General features: G+C 36.0%; 1 protein-coding gene across 1 annotated transcript in view; it reads left to right on the top strand.

The window, feature by feature from the left end:
* LOC114051354 (cytochrome P450 20A1) overlaps window positions 1-16,076 on the top strand; it is a 44,847-nt gene extending 28,771 nt beyond the window's left edge. Inside the window, exons 10-13 of the mRNA XM_027873647.1 lie at window positions 498-606; window positions 735-799; window positions 14,349-14,438; window positions 14,582-16,076. Coding sequence (XP_027729448.1) covers window positions 498-606; window positions 735-799; window positions 14,349-14,438; window positions 14,582-14,732 — 415 coding nt within the window. The 3' untranslated portion in view covers window positions 14,733-16,076. The remainder of the gene's footprint in view (window positions 1-497; window positions 607-734; window positions 800-14,348; window positions 14,439-14,581) is intronic.
* Window positions 16,077-16,936: the final 860 nt, after the last annotated feature.

Genomic DNA, 16,936 nt, shown 5'->3' with positions numbered 1-16,936 from the left:
AATGTAAAACTAAAAAGCATCAATAAAGCTTATTTTTGTTAAAAACAGCAGGGAAAGACAGGGGATTCATTTTTGGGCCGGGCAGATTTTCCCTTCCCATGTCTAACTTAAATAATTTTATGTTATTTTTGTTCAGCAATGTTCGCTTCAGCCATGTCTAACTCTTCGTGACCCCATTTGGGGTTTTCTGGGCAAAATTACTGGAATGGTTTGCCATTCCCTTCTCCAGCTCACTTAATAGATGAGGAAACTGAGGCAAACAGGGTTAAGTGACTTTACATTAATTTTAACATTATTAATCACAAATTACAAGGTATTAAAATGCGGTAGTTTATCCCCTCTCACTTTCAGAGAAACACATATAGCAGGTGATAAAACTGTTTCCCACACCATAGAAGGTCATCAGAGGTTACTGAATAAAAGTTTCATTAAAAATACTTTGCTGCTAATTTTCCTGTTTCAAAATAGACATTTGCAGACACTTTTTGTTTAAACAGATATTGCCGGCAAGTGCTCTGTGAGACAGTCCGAACAGCTAAATTAACACCAATTGCTGCCAGACTTCAGGACCTAGAGGGAAAAGTTGATCAACATATTCCTAGAGAGGTAGGAAGAAATCTAGTTTCTCTTCTCTACAAGGCTTTTTAAAGTATCTAAAGTGAGTTATATTGATGAGAATTAAGATGTGGCTCTTGCACAGCTTTGATCAACTTTGATTGACTTTTTCTTTGCAGGCCCTTGTTCTTTACGCTCTTGGTGTGGTTCTTCAGGATCGTTGTGCCTGGCCATCACCGCACAAGTAGGAGATCTTTGATATCTTTCTTTGTTGGCTGATTATCCAGTTCATGCACAGATGAGAAGCATATGATGTGCATTTTTATTTTCTAAGTTCTTAGGGGAAAAGTAAAATGAAATATATGGGATATAGGAAAAAAGAAAAGAAACTCATTACTTCCACTTCTTTTTTTTTGTTTCCTCTTCTACCCCTCTGGTTCTTGTCTTTACCCCTCATCCTCAAGAATCTATTTCACTGGGAAATAAGCACCTTTTACTTCTCAAGGTTTATCCATAAACCTGACTCAGTCACCTAAGCTTCACTTTCTGCCCATATAGGCATTTTAAAAAATCTGCTTGAAGGAATTGGAATTAGAATTTACTGCATTGAGACTGGGTTTTTTACAGAGGCCTTAAGAGTTTATAAGGCCACAAGTGAGAGCCTGTTTGTGGAGCAAGGGGAGGATATCAGTGTCAACGGCCTTGTTAAAGTACTAGAGAGCCCATCTCTGTAGAAATGAGAGAGAGAGATACGGATATGTCTAAATATACACTGTATATTAACATATCAACATATAGATGTATGTTTTAAAAATTAGAATATTGTTGTATTTGGCATGAAGCTCAAGGTATCTTTTAAGGGAGCAGGTATGTTCCTACCAAGTTTGCTGTAAGGCACATTTTACTTTAAAAATGACATTCATATAAAATTAGAGGTAAGTTCTCATAGAAAAATTGGTGCTTGTGTATGTAATCAATTTTAACTTAGAAAATAAACAAAACCTTTTAAAATCACATGATGGCAGGTACCATATCTTATCTAAACTTTTTATCTTCCCTAATGGTGTATTTTGCACACAGTAGTGACTTAACAAATGTTTGCTGTTTGGTTGATCTAATTTACTGACAAATATCAAACATAGTATTAAATTAATAAATTGAGGAATGATCAAAAATATATTAATGCTATGCTGCAGTCAAAATAAATCACAAAATAGCGTGGACTTTTTAAAAAAAGTTTGTTTTGTTTTTCAGACTAAACAAATAACTGTTGGAAATGCTAACGGCCTCTAACAAAATGTATTTTGTTTAAATAGAAAAATGTAGTAAAGTAACTGAGATATGGCAGTGTAGCATTTGTCATTTCCATTGTAGAAGCAGCAATCGTAGTAATGGTTGAGTTTAAATTTCTTACTATTTACAAGCTTCTGTAATATATATGACTTTACTTTCAAAGATTTTTCCCCCCACTACTTTTATCATCACTTGAATGCATTAGTCTCTTTCCTTTACAGGTTGTTAGAATGTCCTTGAATGAGAGCATAGAGGACCTCATAAAGCTAGCAAATAAAATGACCAAATTTTGTTTAGGGATAGATGCTCAACACACTGTCTTCTGAAGCATGTAGTTTCTAGCAACAGTATCATGAGACGCTCTTCAGCAGCCATTAGCAAACTAGTAGATAGTGCTTGCATTTACTTGCCAACCAAAAGGTTTCTTCACAACTAATGCCTTTTTTTAGGGGCTGTTAGCACTTCCAAATACGTGTTTGTTAAGTCTGTCAGGGTACTGATGGTTGTTGGTTATCGGTAGTAAACAACAGTAGATGATCTAGGCACAGATTTCCCAAATTCTGTTATTTCAGGAAGGGCTTATCTGTAGAAAAATTGTTGATTTGATTTAAGTCAATCAAGTTAACCATCCTTTTAGTGAATTTCAGTCAGGCATCTTTTAACTACATATAAAAATGGCATACATTTTAAAGTATTTGGATATTTATCAAACATTTAATATATAGTTTATAATAAAAAAATCCTGATGAATAAAGTTTTATTTATTTCAGTTGCTTCTTTTAGAGTATATTACTACTGTGTAAGCTTTTGAAAGTTAAAGTAGGAGTCTTGAAAGTATACTAACATGTTACTCTATTTTCTGTCTATAATGATACTTTAATTTCTAACAAATAAAATTGGTTACAATGGATTTTTAGAACTAGAAAAGACCTTGTGGTCTAGTACAACTTCTTTTTACAGATCTAGAGCCTGAGATCCACAAGTGTTTACTGATTTGCTCAAGGTCCCACAGCCAGTTAGTGGGTAAAATTAAAACTAGAACCCATGATTTCTGACTCCCAATCCAGGATTCTTTCCACTAAATCACACTTTCTCTTTATAAAGTGACAAGTTGAAATAGTTGTAGAATTCCTATCTAGCAGAATATTACAATCTCACAACTACCCATAAACTTTTAAAAGGCCTTTTCTTCTGCTTAAAGACAAAAGACCAATGTCCAGTGTACCCTGTACTTCCAAATTTTTACTCTCTGAGCCATCAAATTGAGGGCACAGAAAGTTCTTTAATTATTGATGCAGAAGGTGGACCAAACCTGATGTCTCAGATTAATGCCCCATAAGTGAAATAACATCAGTAAAACAGAACTAAGTTTTGTTAGGGAAGCCAGTCTTCCATCCTCATGAATCCCCAAGCTTTGAGCTTTCTTCTTCTAAAACTAAAATATCTGGCTCTTTGTCAGCATTAATCAAAATTTACAGATACATAAAGTATGCCAACATATACATATGCATATGTACATATACATATATGTAGTCGGCACTTAATATCATTTTGTTGAATGAAGTTGATGAAATGAATGTGGTATGTCCTTCACATTGATGAATGAGACTAAAATGAATATATTAAAGTATACTATAATATTGCACTGTATATTATTGTAGAAGATAAAAGAGAGTTGCAGCTAAGTGAAAGGATGACTTGCAGACTCTTTTTGAAGAGGTAAATAAGGGATTTGGTAGTAGTGATTTCATTATGTGTTCAGTGGCAATAAAAAACATTTAATGGGACATCTGGCCATATCATATTGCATGATTATGTTAATTTTTTTCAAAAAGACCACCATGAACATAATCATAGCTTATCCATCACCAGCATTGGTTGAATAGGATAAGAAGGTAAAGAAGATTTTGACAACGTCTTCCAAATTAAATCAATGTATGCTTTGATACTTAGTGATTTTACTGCAAAGATGAACTAAGGAAAGGATGGTAAAATATATTGGAAAGCATTGTTTAGGAGTGAGGAATGCAAATGGGCAAAGGCTTGCAAACTTCAAAAAGCCTAACCCTGTATTATTATAAATGCTTTCTTTGAGAAAAGAATCAGGACATACATCCTGAAAAATTATATTGCTTATATTTTAACAGACAGGAATGAGTCATTCCCAAATCCAGCTGTGTATAGTCAGACCCCCCAACTTGTTAAAGATCTAAATTAATACAGAATCAGAAGAAAGAATAAAAATGGGGGGGGGAATTGGCATGCAATTAAAATGTTTCTAACCTGAACCATTTAAATAAGTTGTTGATGCTGAAAAGTGGGCAGTCAGAAAAACTGACATTAATTATAAAAATTTCCTAAGGAAGTTTAACCATTGTACATCAGCTGTTATGAGGAGACCAAAAAGAGCCTAGAAACTACCTCATGCAGCAAATACTGTTCTCAGGTGGAGACCCCAGTTTGGAATACAAATTTATTTGTAAAAAATTAGGAGCAGTATCACCTCAGGAAACAACGAGAAGCAATCGTGGCAAAACAATATAAAGAAAGCGTGATGAGGCGCTCAGCTAAGCAAAGTCCTGCCAGGGGAATTGAAGGATGAAGCTGGAAGAAGAACAACAAGCAGACAAAACCCTTTGTAGACAGTCTTGTAACAAACTTGTTTTTATCATTAAGGACAATCAAATCACCACATTTGGACTCTAATATCACAGTCCTAAAGTAAATGGAAACGATACTGAAGAAGAGATGAAAAATGGCTGAACAGAGAAGCCCCATGCTAGAAGTAACACAGTGAAAGGTCAGTGTTCAAATTCTCAAAGAACAGGAAAGAATGGAATACGCAAAATGTAGACCGACGAACTTGACTTCAATTCCTGACAAAACTCAACATGTTCCAGTTGTTATCACTGTTATTAAAGAGGTGGTTCATGACTAAAGGGAAGAATCACAAAGAGCCTGTTTAGATTCATCAAAAAATAGACCAGGTATTTGACAGAGAGGATGGATGCAGATGGATGCAGAAGACATATATTTCTAGATATGTTGACTACATATTTGTTACAAGTTTTTCATTTTTTTTTCTTAATTTGAAGAGGGCAAGGTGTGAAGGAGAGAGGGGCTTAGGGACTGGATTACCCAGAAAAAGAAAGAAAGAAAAAAGAGTTGTTGAAACTCTTTCTTTTTTTTTTATGCACAAAAAAGAACAGAAGAAAGCCAGAAAGAATCACAGATGAGCAAGATAGCTTTGAAAGTCACACATTGAATTTATTATGTATTTTTTTAAAAGCAAGCTGTACACAATAGAGATTCAGAGTTTCATGTGCAATCCTCTTTTCATGTGTTTATTTTATTTGGTATTTATTAAGTTCAGAATTTTTAAAAAGTGGGAGAAAAAAGGACAGGTCAGAAGACCAATCTCATTTTTTTTGTTTTGATACTAAATTAATAGATCTACTAAATAGCTAAATTAAGTTACTAAATTAATAGATTGGGGAATTGCTACAGATATAGTTTGTCTAAATTTTAGCAAAATGTTTGATATGACATCATGATAATTTTGTGGAAAAAATAGATATGAACTAGAGGTTAGTATAATTGGATGAATTCAGAATCCATTGACTGGCCAGACTCAAAGAATAAGTGTTGATGGTTCCATGTCAGCTTGAGAAGAGGTTTCACGTGGAGTACCATCAGGACCTATGCTTTGGTCCTCTGCTATCTGACATTTTTATCAATCCTAAATAAAGGCATAGATAGTGTGCTCATCATACTCAGAGAAAGATGAAAGGCACAGTTAACATGCTAGGTAACAGAGTCAGTATCTAAGAGGTTATAATGCTGGGCTTAATCCAAGAAGATGAAATTTAAAAGAGAGCTGTAAAATCTTGCATTTGGATTTTTAAAAATCAGCTTCACAAGTTATAGAATGGGGAAGATAATATTAGACAGCAGTGTATTTCAGAAAAATCTAGGGGTTAACTAAAAACTCATCAGTAGTGTGAATTGGCTGTCCCAAAAGCTAATGGAATCTTGGGTTGTGCTAAGAGGCATAAGTTCCAGGAATAAGGAGATGCCAGTTCCTCTGTCCTCTTCTCTGGTCAAACCATATCTGAAGAAATTGTGTATAATTCTGGGCACCATGGTTTAGAAAGGTCATTGATCTTAACTGGATTAACTGGAAAGTGTCCAGTGGAAGACAACCAGGATAGCAAAGCATGTCACATGAGGATCACTTAAAGGAGCTGGACATGTTTGACCCAGACAAGAGAAGCCCACAAGTATTCATTTTTCTGCTTCAGGCATCTGTGCAAGAGGGAGCAAGAGGAAAGAAGAGGATGACCTGAATAAGAAGATAATTGAGAAGATTATTTGGATATGTGAAGTTATCAACAGTTTGACTTAGGGGAGAAGTGGGCTAAAACTTGAAGAAAAAGTTTCAGTGTCCAGATTCTACTTTTGTCTTCTGTGAGAAAAGGTTATAAACAACTTAAAACCAAAGGAAAGGAAAACTGTATGAATGTGGTTGAAAGAACTGGGGTGTACTTAGCCTACAGAAGACAAAACTTAGGGAGTCTTTCAACAAGTTGTGCTTTCTGCATTGCCGCGCAGTTAAGGAAAACAGAAGAGGAAAACTGATTTAGAAAGTAGCTAAAAAGATGGCATCTGAGAACAGGATTTGGATTTTTGAAGCATGACTTAAAATATAAGAATTTTATTCTTCTGCCAGAAATAGAGTACCTATCAGAGGCTAGTAAGAATGTATATAATTGGTGTCTTGCAAATCTAATCAAAAGGGCTTAAATTTTTTTTTTTAAAGAACGTGGACTGGAGAAAATGACCTATGCATACAGAAGGCAGAATCCAAGAAAAGAGCAATACTAATAAAACCCATGGCTTCAGATATGTTTATATACAAATACCCAAGGTTTATTCAAAAAGTAGTGGGAAATAGAGACTGTAATACAAGATGACAGATTTGACCTCATAGGTTTCCTTGAGACTTGATGGATACAACTCTGGATGCCTTAGGGATTTGTACTTGGCCTTCTACTTTTCAACATTTCTATCAATGACTTGTATAAAGGTATTGATGGCTTGCTTATCAAATTGCAGATGACACAAAGCTGGGGGTGAGAATGGGGGCCAGATAGCAATACATTAGATAGAAGAGTGAAATATCTTGACAGGAGAACTTAGAGCTGAATCCAAGAAGATTAAATTCAGTACTGTTAAAAACAAAGCAAATTCACAAGTACAAGATGGGGGAGGTGTGGTGGTATAGCAGTTCTCCGAAACAAATCTGGGGTTTTTAATGAACTGCAAGCTCAATATGAGTCAGCAGTATGATATGGCAGCCAAAAAAGTCTAACATGATCATGGCTAAATTAGGAAAAAAATAAGCTTGAGCAGCTTTAGTGCCAGGAGCAAAGGACCCCTGGCTCACAGCTGCGCTAGTGTTGCCCTCACCACCGCCTAGCAGAACCCAAGTATATTGCAAACTTATGAGAACTGTCTATCCTTGCCTCAACTGTTATGGAGGAAGGAGATCCAGTGAAGAGTTCACATTGAAAAAGGATTCTGTATGGGTTGTAAGGCTCCCTAGATGCACCTGTCTGTGGATGGTAATGTAGGGTTGTACCAAGCACCAAAACACTACATACTCTCCTACATGAGAGCCATTATCATTCAAAAGTGTTTGGCCTATCTTTTTATACAAGAGAAACCAAATGGATAAAGAATTCCTTTTGTTTAGTTTATGATATGCAGTTGGATGGCTAGCTCATAGAAATTGGTCCAACAGTACCTTGGACAGATGCTGTATACCAACAGTGAACTGGACCCAGAACTGAACAAGAGGGTAGACCAGATTGCCTTTGTGAAATCGTCAGGTTCAGAGGACTGAATCGTGGGCAGCTATGGCAGTTTCCAGACTTCTCAACCCAGGAACACCAAAGACAACTTAGAAGGTCAGTGGGAAAAGTCTGTGACTGCGGTGAGAGAGGAGCTAGGTCCCAGCCACAAGTCTTGAGCGCAGCCCAGGGATGAGGCTGTTTCCTGAGCTTCCAGCCCACAGACTGAGGGGGAATCGAGTGGCTGATCAGAGGGGAATTGCAGGGATCTCTTTGCCAGTGCTGAGGCAGGAATCTCTTGCTTTACCAGTGCTTGGATCTGGGTCACAGTTCTGAGGGGCAGTCCTGGGGCAAGGAGGAACGCTGGTGTGGTGGAGTTTGTTGTGGCAGTGGAGAAAACACCCTCGCCCCTTATCACAGCACCTTGGAAGAACTGAAAATTTTCAGATCCCTAGAAGTATCTCTGAAAACAGCTGTATGAACCTCCGAAGCTTGGGACAGTACATTCTCCACATTGGAAGCAGACTTTTACCTTAACAAATAGTTTAAAACTCAAGTAATTGGCTGGGATCATGAGTAAGCAGCGCAAAAAGAGTCAGACTATATTATTTTACTTTGGTGACAAAGAAGATCAAAACATACAACCAAAAGAAGACAACGAAGCCAAAGCTCCTACATTCAAAGCCTCCAAGAAAAATATGAATCTGTCCCAGGCCTTGGAAGAGCTCAAAAGGGATTTTGAGAAGCAAGTAAGAGCAGTAGAGGAAAAACTGAGAGTGATGCAAGAAAATCATGAAAAACAAGTCAACAGCTTGCTAAAGGAGACCCAAAAAAATACTGAAGAAAATAACATCTTAAAAAATAGCCTAACCCAAATGGCAAAAGAGATCCAAAAAGCCAGTGAGGAGAAGAATGCCCTAAAAAGCAAAATTGGCCAGATGGAAAAGGAAGTTCAAAAGCTTACTGAAGGAAATACTTCCTTAAAAATTAGAATAGAGCAGTTGGAAGCTAGTGACTTTATGAGAAATCAAGACACTGTAAAACAAATCCAAAAGAATGAAAAATTAGAAAACAATGTGAAATATCTCATTGGAAAAACAGCTGACCTGGAAAATAGATCCAGGAGAGAGAATTCAAAAATTATTGGACTATCTGAAAGCCATGATTAAAAAAAAAAAAAAGAGCCTAGACATCATCTTTCAAAAAATGATCCAGGAAAACTGTCCTGATATTTTAGAACCAGAGGGCAAAATAGAAATTGAAAGAATCCACCGATCTCCTCCTGAAAGAGATCCCCAAAGGAAAACTCCTAGGAATATTGTAGCCAAATTCCAGAGTTCCCAGGTCAAGGAGAAAATATTACAAGCAGCCAGAAAGAAACAATTCAAGTATTGTGGAAACACAATCAAGATATCACAAGATTTAGCTGCTTCTACATTAAGGGACTGCAGGGCATGGAATATAATATTCTGGAGGGCAAAGGAGATAGGACTACAACCAAGAATCTCCTACCCAGCAAAACTGAGTATAATACTTCAGGGGAAAAAATGGTCATTCAGTGAAATAGAGGACTTTCAAGCATTCTTGATGAAAGGAATAAAAACTGAATAAAAAATTTGATTTTCAAATATAAGACTCAAGTGGAACATGAAGAGGTAAACAGGAAAGAGAAAATCATAAGAGACTTATTAAGGTTGAACTGTTTATATTCCTGCATGGAAAGATGATATTTGTAACTCATGAGACCTTTGTCAGTATTAAGGTAGTTGGAGGGGAAAAAATTATATGTATGTATATATAGATATAGACAGATAAATAGATAGAGGGCACAGGGTGAGTTGAAAATGAAGGGGTCATATCTGGAAATAAAATTAAGGGGTGAGAGAGGATTATATTAGGAGAAGGAGAAAGGGAGAGGTAGAACGGGGTAAATTATCTCACAAAAAAAAACCAGAAAAGAAAAGGCTCTTATAGTGGAGGGGAAATGGAGGAAGGTGAGAGGGAATGAGTGAATCTTATTCCTATAGGATTTGACTTGAGGAGGGAATAACGTACACACTCAATTGGGTATGGAAATGTGTCTTACCCTACAGGAAAATGGGGGGGGGGGAAGGGGACAAGAGAGTAGGGGGATGATAAAGAGGAGGGCAGATTGTGAAAGGGGGTAATCAGAAGCAAATACTTCTGAGGAGGGACAGGGTCAAAAGAAAGAATAGAATAAATGGGGGGGATAGGATTAAGGGAAATAGAGTTAGTTTTTCACAGCATGTCTACTATGGAAGTGTTTTGTATAACTGCACATATATAACCTATATTTAGTTGCTTGCCTTATCAATGAGGGTGGGTGGGGAAGGAGGAAGGGAGAAAATTTGGAACCCAAAGTTTTAAAAACACATGTTTAAAAAAAATGTTTTCACATGCAATTGGAAAATAAGAAATACAGGAAATGGGGTACAGAAATTCATCCTGCCCTACAGGAAAATTGAAGGGGAGGGGGACAAGAGAAGGCGGGGAGAGATAGAAGGGAAGGCAGACTAGGGGAAGGGGTATTCAGAATGCATGCCATCTTGGGGTGGGGGGAGGGGCGAGATGGGGTGAAAATTTGGAACTCAAAATCTTGTGGAAGTAAATGTTGAAAACAAAAAAATAAATAAAAATTACCATTAAAAAAAAGAAAAAAAAAAGAAATTGTCAGGCTCTTGTAATGACCCTAAGTATCTCCATGAAATAAAGGCCCATCTTTTTATCATCCGTAGTTAACAGATTTGTGTCAGTGGTGGGAGTTTCCCACACTGATGAAATCACAGGTCTGGACCAAAAATAATAATTCTTCCAGGTGTGTCTTAACAGCTCCAAATTGAGGAATACCTTGGTCTCTGAAGAACTGAAATGGAAACTTACTCCAAAAAAACAAAACCAAAAAAGGCCCATGTTGTATATGTAAATGACCTTGTCGTATATTACAACTGAAGAACTACACAAAAAAAGCTGTGTAGGAGATACAATCCGAAAAATGTTATGATTGGAAAAAATGACAGTGTTCAAATAGCAGGAATAAGGTACAACTGACAGATAACACATGTGCTCTATTGGCATTCATGTGATGTTATAAGAGGTCCTATGAGCATGGATGATCCTGAGAGCACTCATATCATTAAGATCCATTTTGTTGTAATACTGGTGTAGTGTAGCTAATATAACTCTTTTCTTCTTAGCACAGAATAGAGTGTTTTCACAAATATCTTCTTGCCTATTAAATTTTTGCAGTCGTTATCAGTATTTCAAGAGCACTAAAACCTTGACTATGTGTTCCTATTCTGGACTGTGGATAAAAAGTTATATACAAAGAAGCGAGACAAATCCAGGGACATATCATTAAAATGCCTACGCTGTGCTATTGCTGAACAAATGATTGATGTAGTTCATTCGCTGTTGGCATAATCCTGTCCTGAGTCATACTTGTTATGCTAAGGTGATCTGTAAAGATAAGGAAAGACAAAAAGAACCACACTTTACTGCATCCATAATTCAGTACTATTTTGTTTGTACATAGTCTATTGCATGTTGTCTCCATTAAGTTGTGAGCTTCTCAAGGACTAGGACTTTTGCCTTTTTTTTGTATTTCCAATGATTAGCACAGTGCCTGGCACACAGTAGGTGCTTAATAAATGTTTGTCCTAGTTTCATATAACAATCACCACTGTACCACAAGGAAATTTCTCTGAAATAGAATTGGTAAAAATCAAACTGAGACGTAATCCTGCTTAAGAACTTGATGCTCTCTACCTTCAGTTGAAATGAATTTATCTTCAAATGAGTCACTTAATTTCTTTTTGTGTATATAGGGTCAGTTAACACAGTTCCTGGTGCAAAGTGCTCAATAAATGTTTATTGACTGTTGTTGGCTTACTCCAAAAGCATAAGATCTTAGATAAAATTACCAAACATTATATATAGAATAATGTTAACACAACTTGAGGATGAATGAACTGAAATGTCATTCTTCAAAGTGAAGCTAAAAATTAGATTATTTGCAGACAAAATTGAATGAAGGAAAAGTTCCCCCCTCCAGAAAAAAAAAGCTTAAATCCTCCTGGGTCTTTTATGCCTATATGTTTATTTTTAAATAATAATGAAAATGTGGGGTAATTCCAATCATGAACTTGAAAAAGCAGGTTCATTATAATACAATCTGAAAATACTTAGATGCCCTCAGGCAAACATCTGTGTTCTCCTTTTTCAAAGTTGTTTCAAAAGAAAAACTGATTAAAGTTAATTTAATCTTTAGGTTAATCTTTTGTAGTGCATAATACAAAACTATTTTGTACTGTAATATGTACATCACTGTATAAAAGGACAGGACAATCCAGTGGTTTTGTTTTTTTTTAAATGAAATTTGAAGTATCAACATTCTTCTTACTTGTAGGAAAAAACAAACAAACCCTTAAATGGGACTGAAAAAAAAATCTGTTTTCCAAAGAAATAGAAAGCTTAAATTCTTTGATGGCAGGGTGGAGAATTTTTTTTCCAATCTGTTTAGCCTATTTTCTCCCTTTTCTCCTAAATTACATTCATTTCCATTTTCCCCATGTATTTTATGGTACATCTGGAATGAAAATAACTTACAAGTATAACTTAAAAAACATAGATGGGTGTAGAGGAGACCACAACTTAAAGAAACCAGTGTCATGCAAAATAAAATGCCTCACTTACTGATTGTTATTTAGTGTCATGTAACTGATATTTAAGTTTTAAATTTCTTGGGATTTTGTTATTCATTTGTTATTTGTCTGATATAAATATAGTTTTAAAATGTATATTCATTAAAAAACTGCGTGCATTATATTTTCTTAAAACCTCTCTCAACCAAGAAATAAGATAACATATAGATCACGGAATACAGATATCATAGAATCTCAGAATTTGAAGGAACCTCAAAGACCACAGGGTCCAACCCATTCCTGAACAAAAATCCCTTCTACAACAATACCAGCAAGAGGACATTCAACCACTGTTTAAAACCCCCCAGTTAAGTGGAATCCACCGTTCTCCCAGGAAGTTTATTCCACTTTTGAATAGCTTTCAACACTTAGTAAATTCTTTCTTTATCAAGAATAAATTTGCCTCTCTTCAACTTCCACCCCTTGCTCCTGGTTCTGCCCTCTGGTACCATGCAAAACAAGTCTCCCTCTTTTACCTGGCAGTCCTTCAGATACTTGAAGCCCACTTTCATGTCTCACCTAACTCCTCTTCTCCAGGGCAAAACATTCCGATTTTTTCAACTGATCCCCATGTAATACTGTGTGAAAGCTCTTTACCACCTTGGTTGCTCTTTTGTAGACATTCAAGGGTATCAGTATTCTTTCTTACAATATTCCAGGTGTGATCTGAACAGGATAGAGTACAGGTAGGGCCTTGATGATTAGGGCATAAATGCAGCGTGAAATTACATTAGCTTTCTTGGCTTCCATATCATGATGTTGGTAGGGTCATAGATGTAGAGCTGGAAAGGACCATAAAGGTTAAATAGTACAACCTCTTTATTTTTACAGATGGGGAAGCTGAGCCCTGGAGATGTGACATATCTTTCCCAAGCTCATTTGAGTAGTAACCAGTAGAGTTGGGCTTTGAACCCACTTTCTCTGACTCAAGTCCAACATTCTTTCACTCTAATACTTCTTTTTTTTTTTTTTGGTGAGGCAATTGGGGTTAAGTGACTTGCCCAGCACTCTAATAGTTCTTAAAAAAAGAGTTATAAAAAGTTCTTAAGTTGAGGTCCATGGATAGATTTCAGGTGGGTTTGCGAACTTGGATAAAAAAAATAGATCTTTATTGTTGCTAATCTCTAGCTGAAATATAGCATTTCCTTCAGTTATTTAAAAAATATTCTGAGTAGTCCATGAGCTTCACCACATTGCCTGAGGGAGTAGGGGTTGTCTATAATACAAGAAAGGTTAAGAAACATTGCTCTTGATTTCCTCTGGTTCTTGTTCAACAACACATGAACAGGAATGAAAGAGGCTGATGGGAGAAGTATTCTAGGGTTGTGGTTTGGCAAAGCATGATCAGTGGTAAGCCCTTTTTGTAGTAGGAAAGAACTGGAAACAGAATAAATGCCCATCCTTAGTGAATGGCTAAACAAACTACAGCATGTGAATATAATGATATTATTACTGTACTATAAGAAACAATGAATATGGACAATTCAGAGAAGTATAGAAAGCATGTGAATGAATGCAAAGTAAATATAATTAGGAAAAAAATACACACAAATCACTGCAACAATGTAAATAGGAAGAATTAAAAAGGAAAAGTGAATGCTATATCATTATAATGATCAAGCTTGTCCTTGAAGAAGAGTTGGAAAAGTGCACCTCCTTCCATTTTCTTGCGGAGGTTCAGGACTCTGGGTGTAGAACATAGCATACGTTGTCAGTCTTGGTTGATGTGTTAATTTTTCTGAATAATTTCTTTCCTTTTTCTTTTTTGTTACAATGAATCACTTTCTGGGGAGATTGGGGGGGATATATCTGGAAATGAAAGTGATAAAAATAAAAGAACATTTTTTTTAAATGTGAGGAGTGGTATCATGTCTACCTGACAATATGTAAGATGATTTGTCCTCAGTTCTGTCTTTCTCTTTTCAAGGTTTGATCCAGACAGGTTTGATGATGAATCTGCTATGAAAAATCTTTCTTTGCTTGGATTTTCAGGCACACAAGAGTGCCCTGAGTTGAGGTAAGGTGAATTAGGAAGAGGAGAGGTGCCTGTTTCTTTGGTTTTAATTTTGGCATTCATTATAAATGAGAAAAAATATCATCTCTTTTATCTTTTCTTTATGTCACATTTTTATATAATTATTTGCCCTTCTTTCTGAGTAGGTTTGCATATATGGTAGCCACAGTACTTCTGAGTGTGCTGGTGAGAAAACTATACTTACATCCTGTGGAAGGACAAGTTATTGAGACCAAATATGAACTGGTAACATCATCAAAGGAAGAAGCGTGGGTCACTCTTTCTAAAAGAAGCTAAAAATGAATGTCAAGTTGCAAAAAAGAAAGTGCTTCAGCCCTCTGACGATGAAAATTCATTTGTTTCACTAAAAAATGTTATCCTAAATCTATCATAGGGTTTGGTGTTCAGACCTTAACTTTTTTCTACATTTTTAACATTATCTTCTTTTTCATAGTAATATTCCTTTACTAAAGTGAATTTAATACAGACATTTGTTATTTGAACCACATTGACTCCAGGAAGTGTGATAGAGAAGTGAAGGTTTTTTTGCAAGACCATTTCTAAACACTGCCTTGTCAGAACAGACCAACCATAAGCAATGTGTCCTTTAGGGCTGACTGGCAGTGAGGACCACTGTTTTAGACAGCAATAGCTAGTAGTTATAATTTTCATTGTTTAATATTAAATTATCCATTGTGTTGTAGTTTTTACATGAAACATTTATATTAAATGGTCCCTACTTTGAAGAATTTTAATTCTAAGAAAGCATAAAATATATATTATACATACTATAATACATTTTAAATAGGCAAAGGGAACTGAATATTTATAGAAATCTTGTGGCAAATCATTTTATAAACAAAGAAAACTTTTGTAATATGAATTTTACCTAATTTGATTTATAATTTAGATTTGTGTATGCTCTATAAGATTTTCCTAAAGCAGAGCATATTTGTGACTATATTTGTAACTATATTGTACCAAGATACTGCTCACTTTACATGGATAGTTCAGCTTTATATTTTTGAATTAATGTTTTCCCATATCACCTTTACCTTTTATTTTTCTTATATAATTGAAATTGTTATTCTTGGGGGAAAATTGTTTGGCATATTGGAGGAGGCAAGAGTTTGATGACATATCTTTCTAATAGTTACTTATATACTTGCATTCTCTACCTCTTATTATGTGTTCTACCTCTTATCATGGCACCAGGTTGTTCAGACAGGTGTACCATTTTAGTTTGATAAAAGAATAGGAAAGACAAGGGGAGAATATCTTCGTTTTAAAAAAAAACACTCTAGGAATTCTCTATATCTTTCATTCAAGACAAATGAAAGACCAGTTGAAAAAGTAGAGTCTTGCAACATCCCCCAAGAATTGTGTCTCAGCAGTAAATGTTACTGACTGATGTACTGTGGATGCAGAGAATTCTACAGGCACCCAAGGAAATACTCACCTGATAGATGTTTGGGATAACAGTCATCTACCACACACCAGACAAGTGGAATGAGCACATTAAGGGGAGAGGTTGGCTGGATATGTGGCAACCCCAATTCCTTACTATTGAAATAAAATTATTTGGAAGAAGGGAAAAGACTATGTCTTTGGGATCTGGATCCCAAAAAGGCCACATGGTCCAGGTCCCTGGTGCAGGAAGAAAAAAAAATTATATGGAAGAAATAGGTTAAATAGATTAATAATAAATATAAGTATAGAGTATCTTAATTCCTATATCAGTAGGTAGAGTGGCAAATTCTAGATTCCAGAACCTCTTCCTAGCCCTCAGTCTTCATCACCAGTGTGATGCACAACCTTAGATCTGCCAGTATAGGATATGAAACAATTGAGAAAACTGTCCAAATAGAAACACTTGTATGTGGCTTCCAACAGAGCAAAAGAGACACTTGAAAACCTCAAGCCAAGAGCTCTCCACCTAATAAATTCTGCTTATTTTAACCAAAGAATGCCAACTAATCATGGTCATTTTTCCAGCTAGTAAAATAGAACAGATTAGAGATAGGATAATATAATTTTTTTTCGAGTTGTGGATGACTCACCTCTTAGATATGTTTTTGTTTTGACATCTAAATAGTTACTAAGTATTAGTATAAGTTTAAACTTCAGGCCTCCAAGAGAAATGTTATAGTAAGGACTCGTCCTGCCCACTCTACCCCCACCATGCCCTCATCATGCACACTTGGCCCTTTCCTTTTCTTTACTGAGTTCCCAATTACCCAATCGCAGTGAGGGCTTAGGCTGTAATTACACATAGAAAACTAAGGTATTTTTGTTTTCCACGTTGAGTTTTTGCCAAGCTGGAGTGACACTGAAGTGCCTTGTGTGTTTGACATTGATACTCCAGTCAAGTGTAGAAGAGAACATTCAAACCTCGGTCTGAAATGTTCAATCTATCTTGGGTGGTTCCAGTGAATGTCACACAATGAATTTCACATGTGGGCAGCTAGGTGGCACAGTGAATAGAGTGCCTGTCCTGGAGT

This window comes from Vombatus ursinus, unplaced genomic scaffold, assembly GCF_900497805.2.
Source record: "Vombatus ursinus unplaced genomic scaffold, bare-nosed wombat genome assembly UNPS02014802.1, whole genome shotgun sequence".
In the NCBI taxonomy this organism is placed as follows: domain Eukaryota; kingdom Metazoa; phylum Chordata; class Mammalia; order Diprotodontia; family Vombatidae; genus Vombatus; species Vombatus ursinus.
Note: the sequence above shows the minus strand (reverse complement) of the source record. Positions and strands in the feature narration are given on the sequence as shown.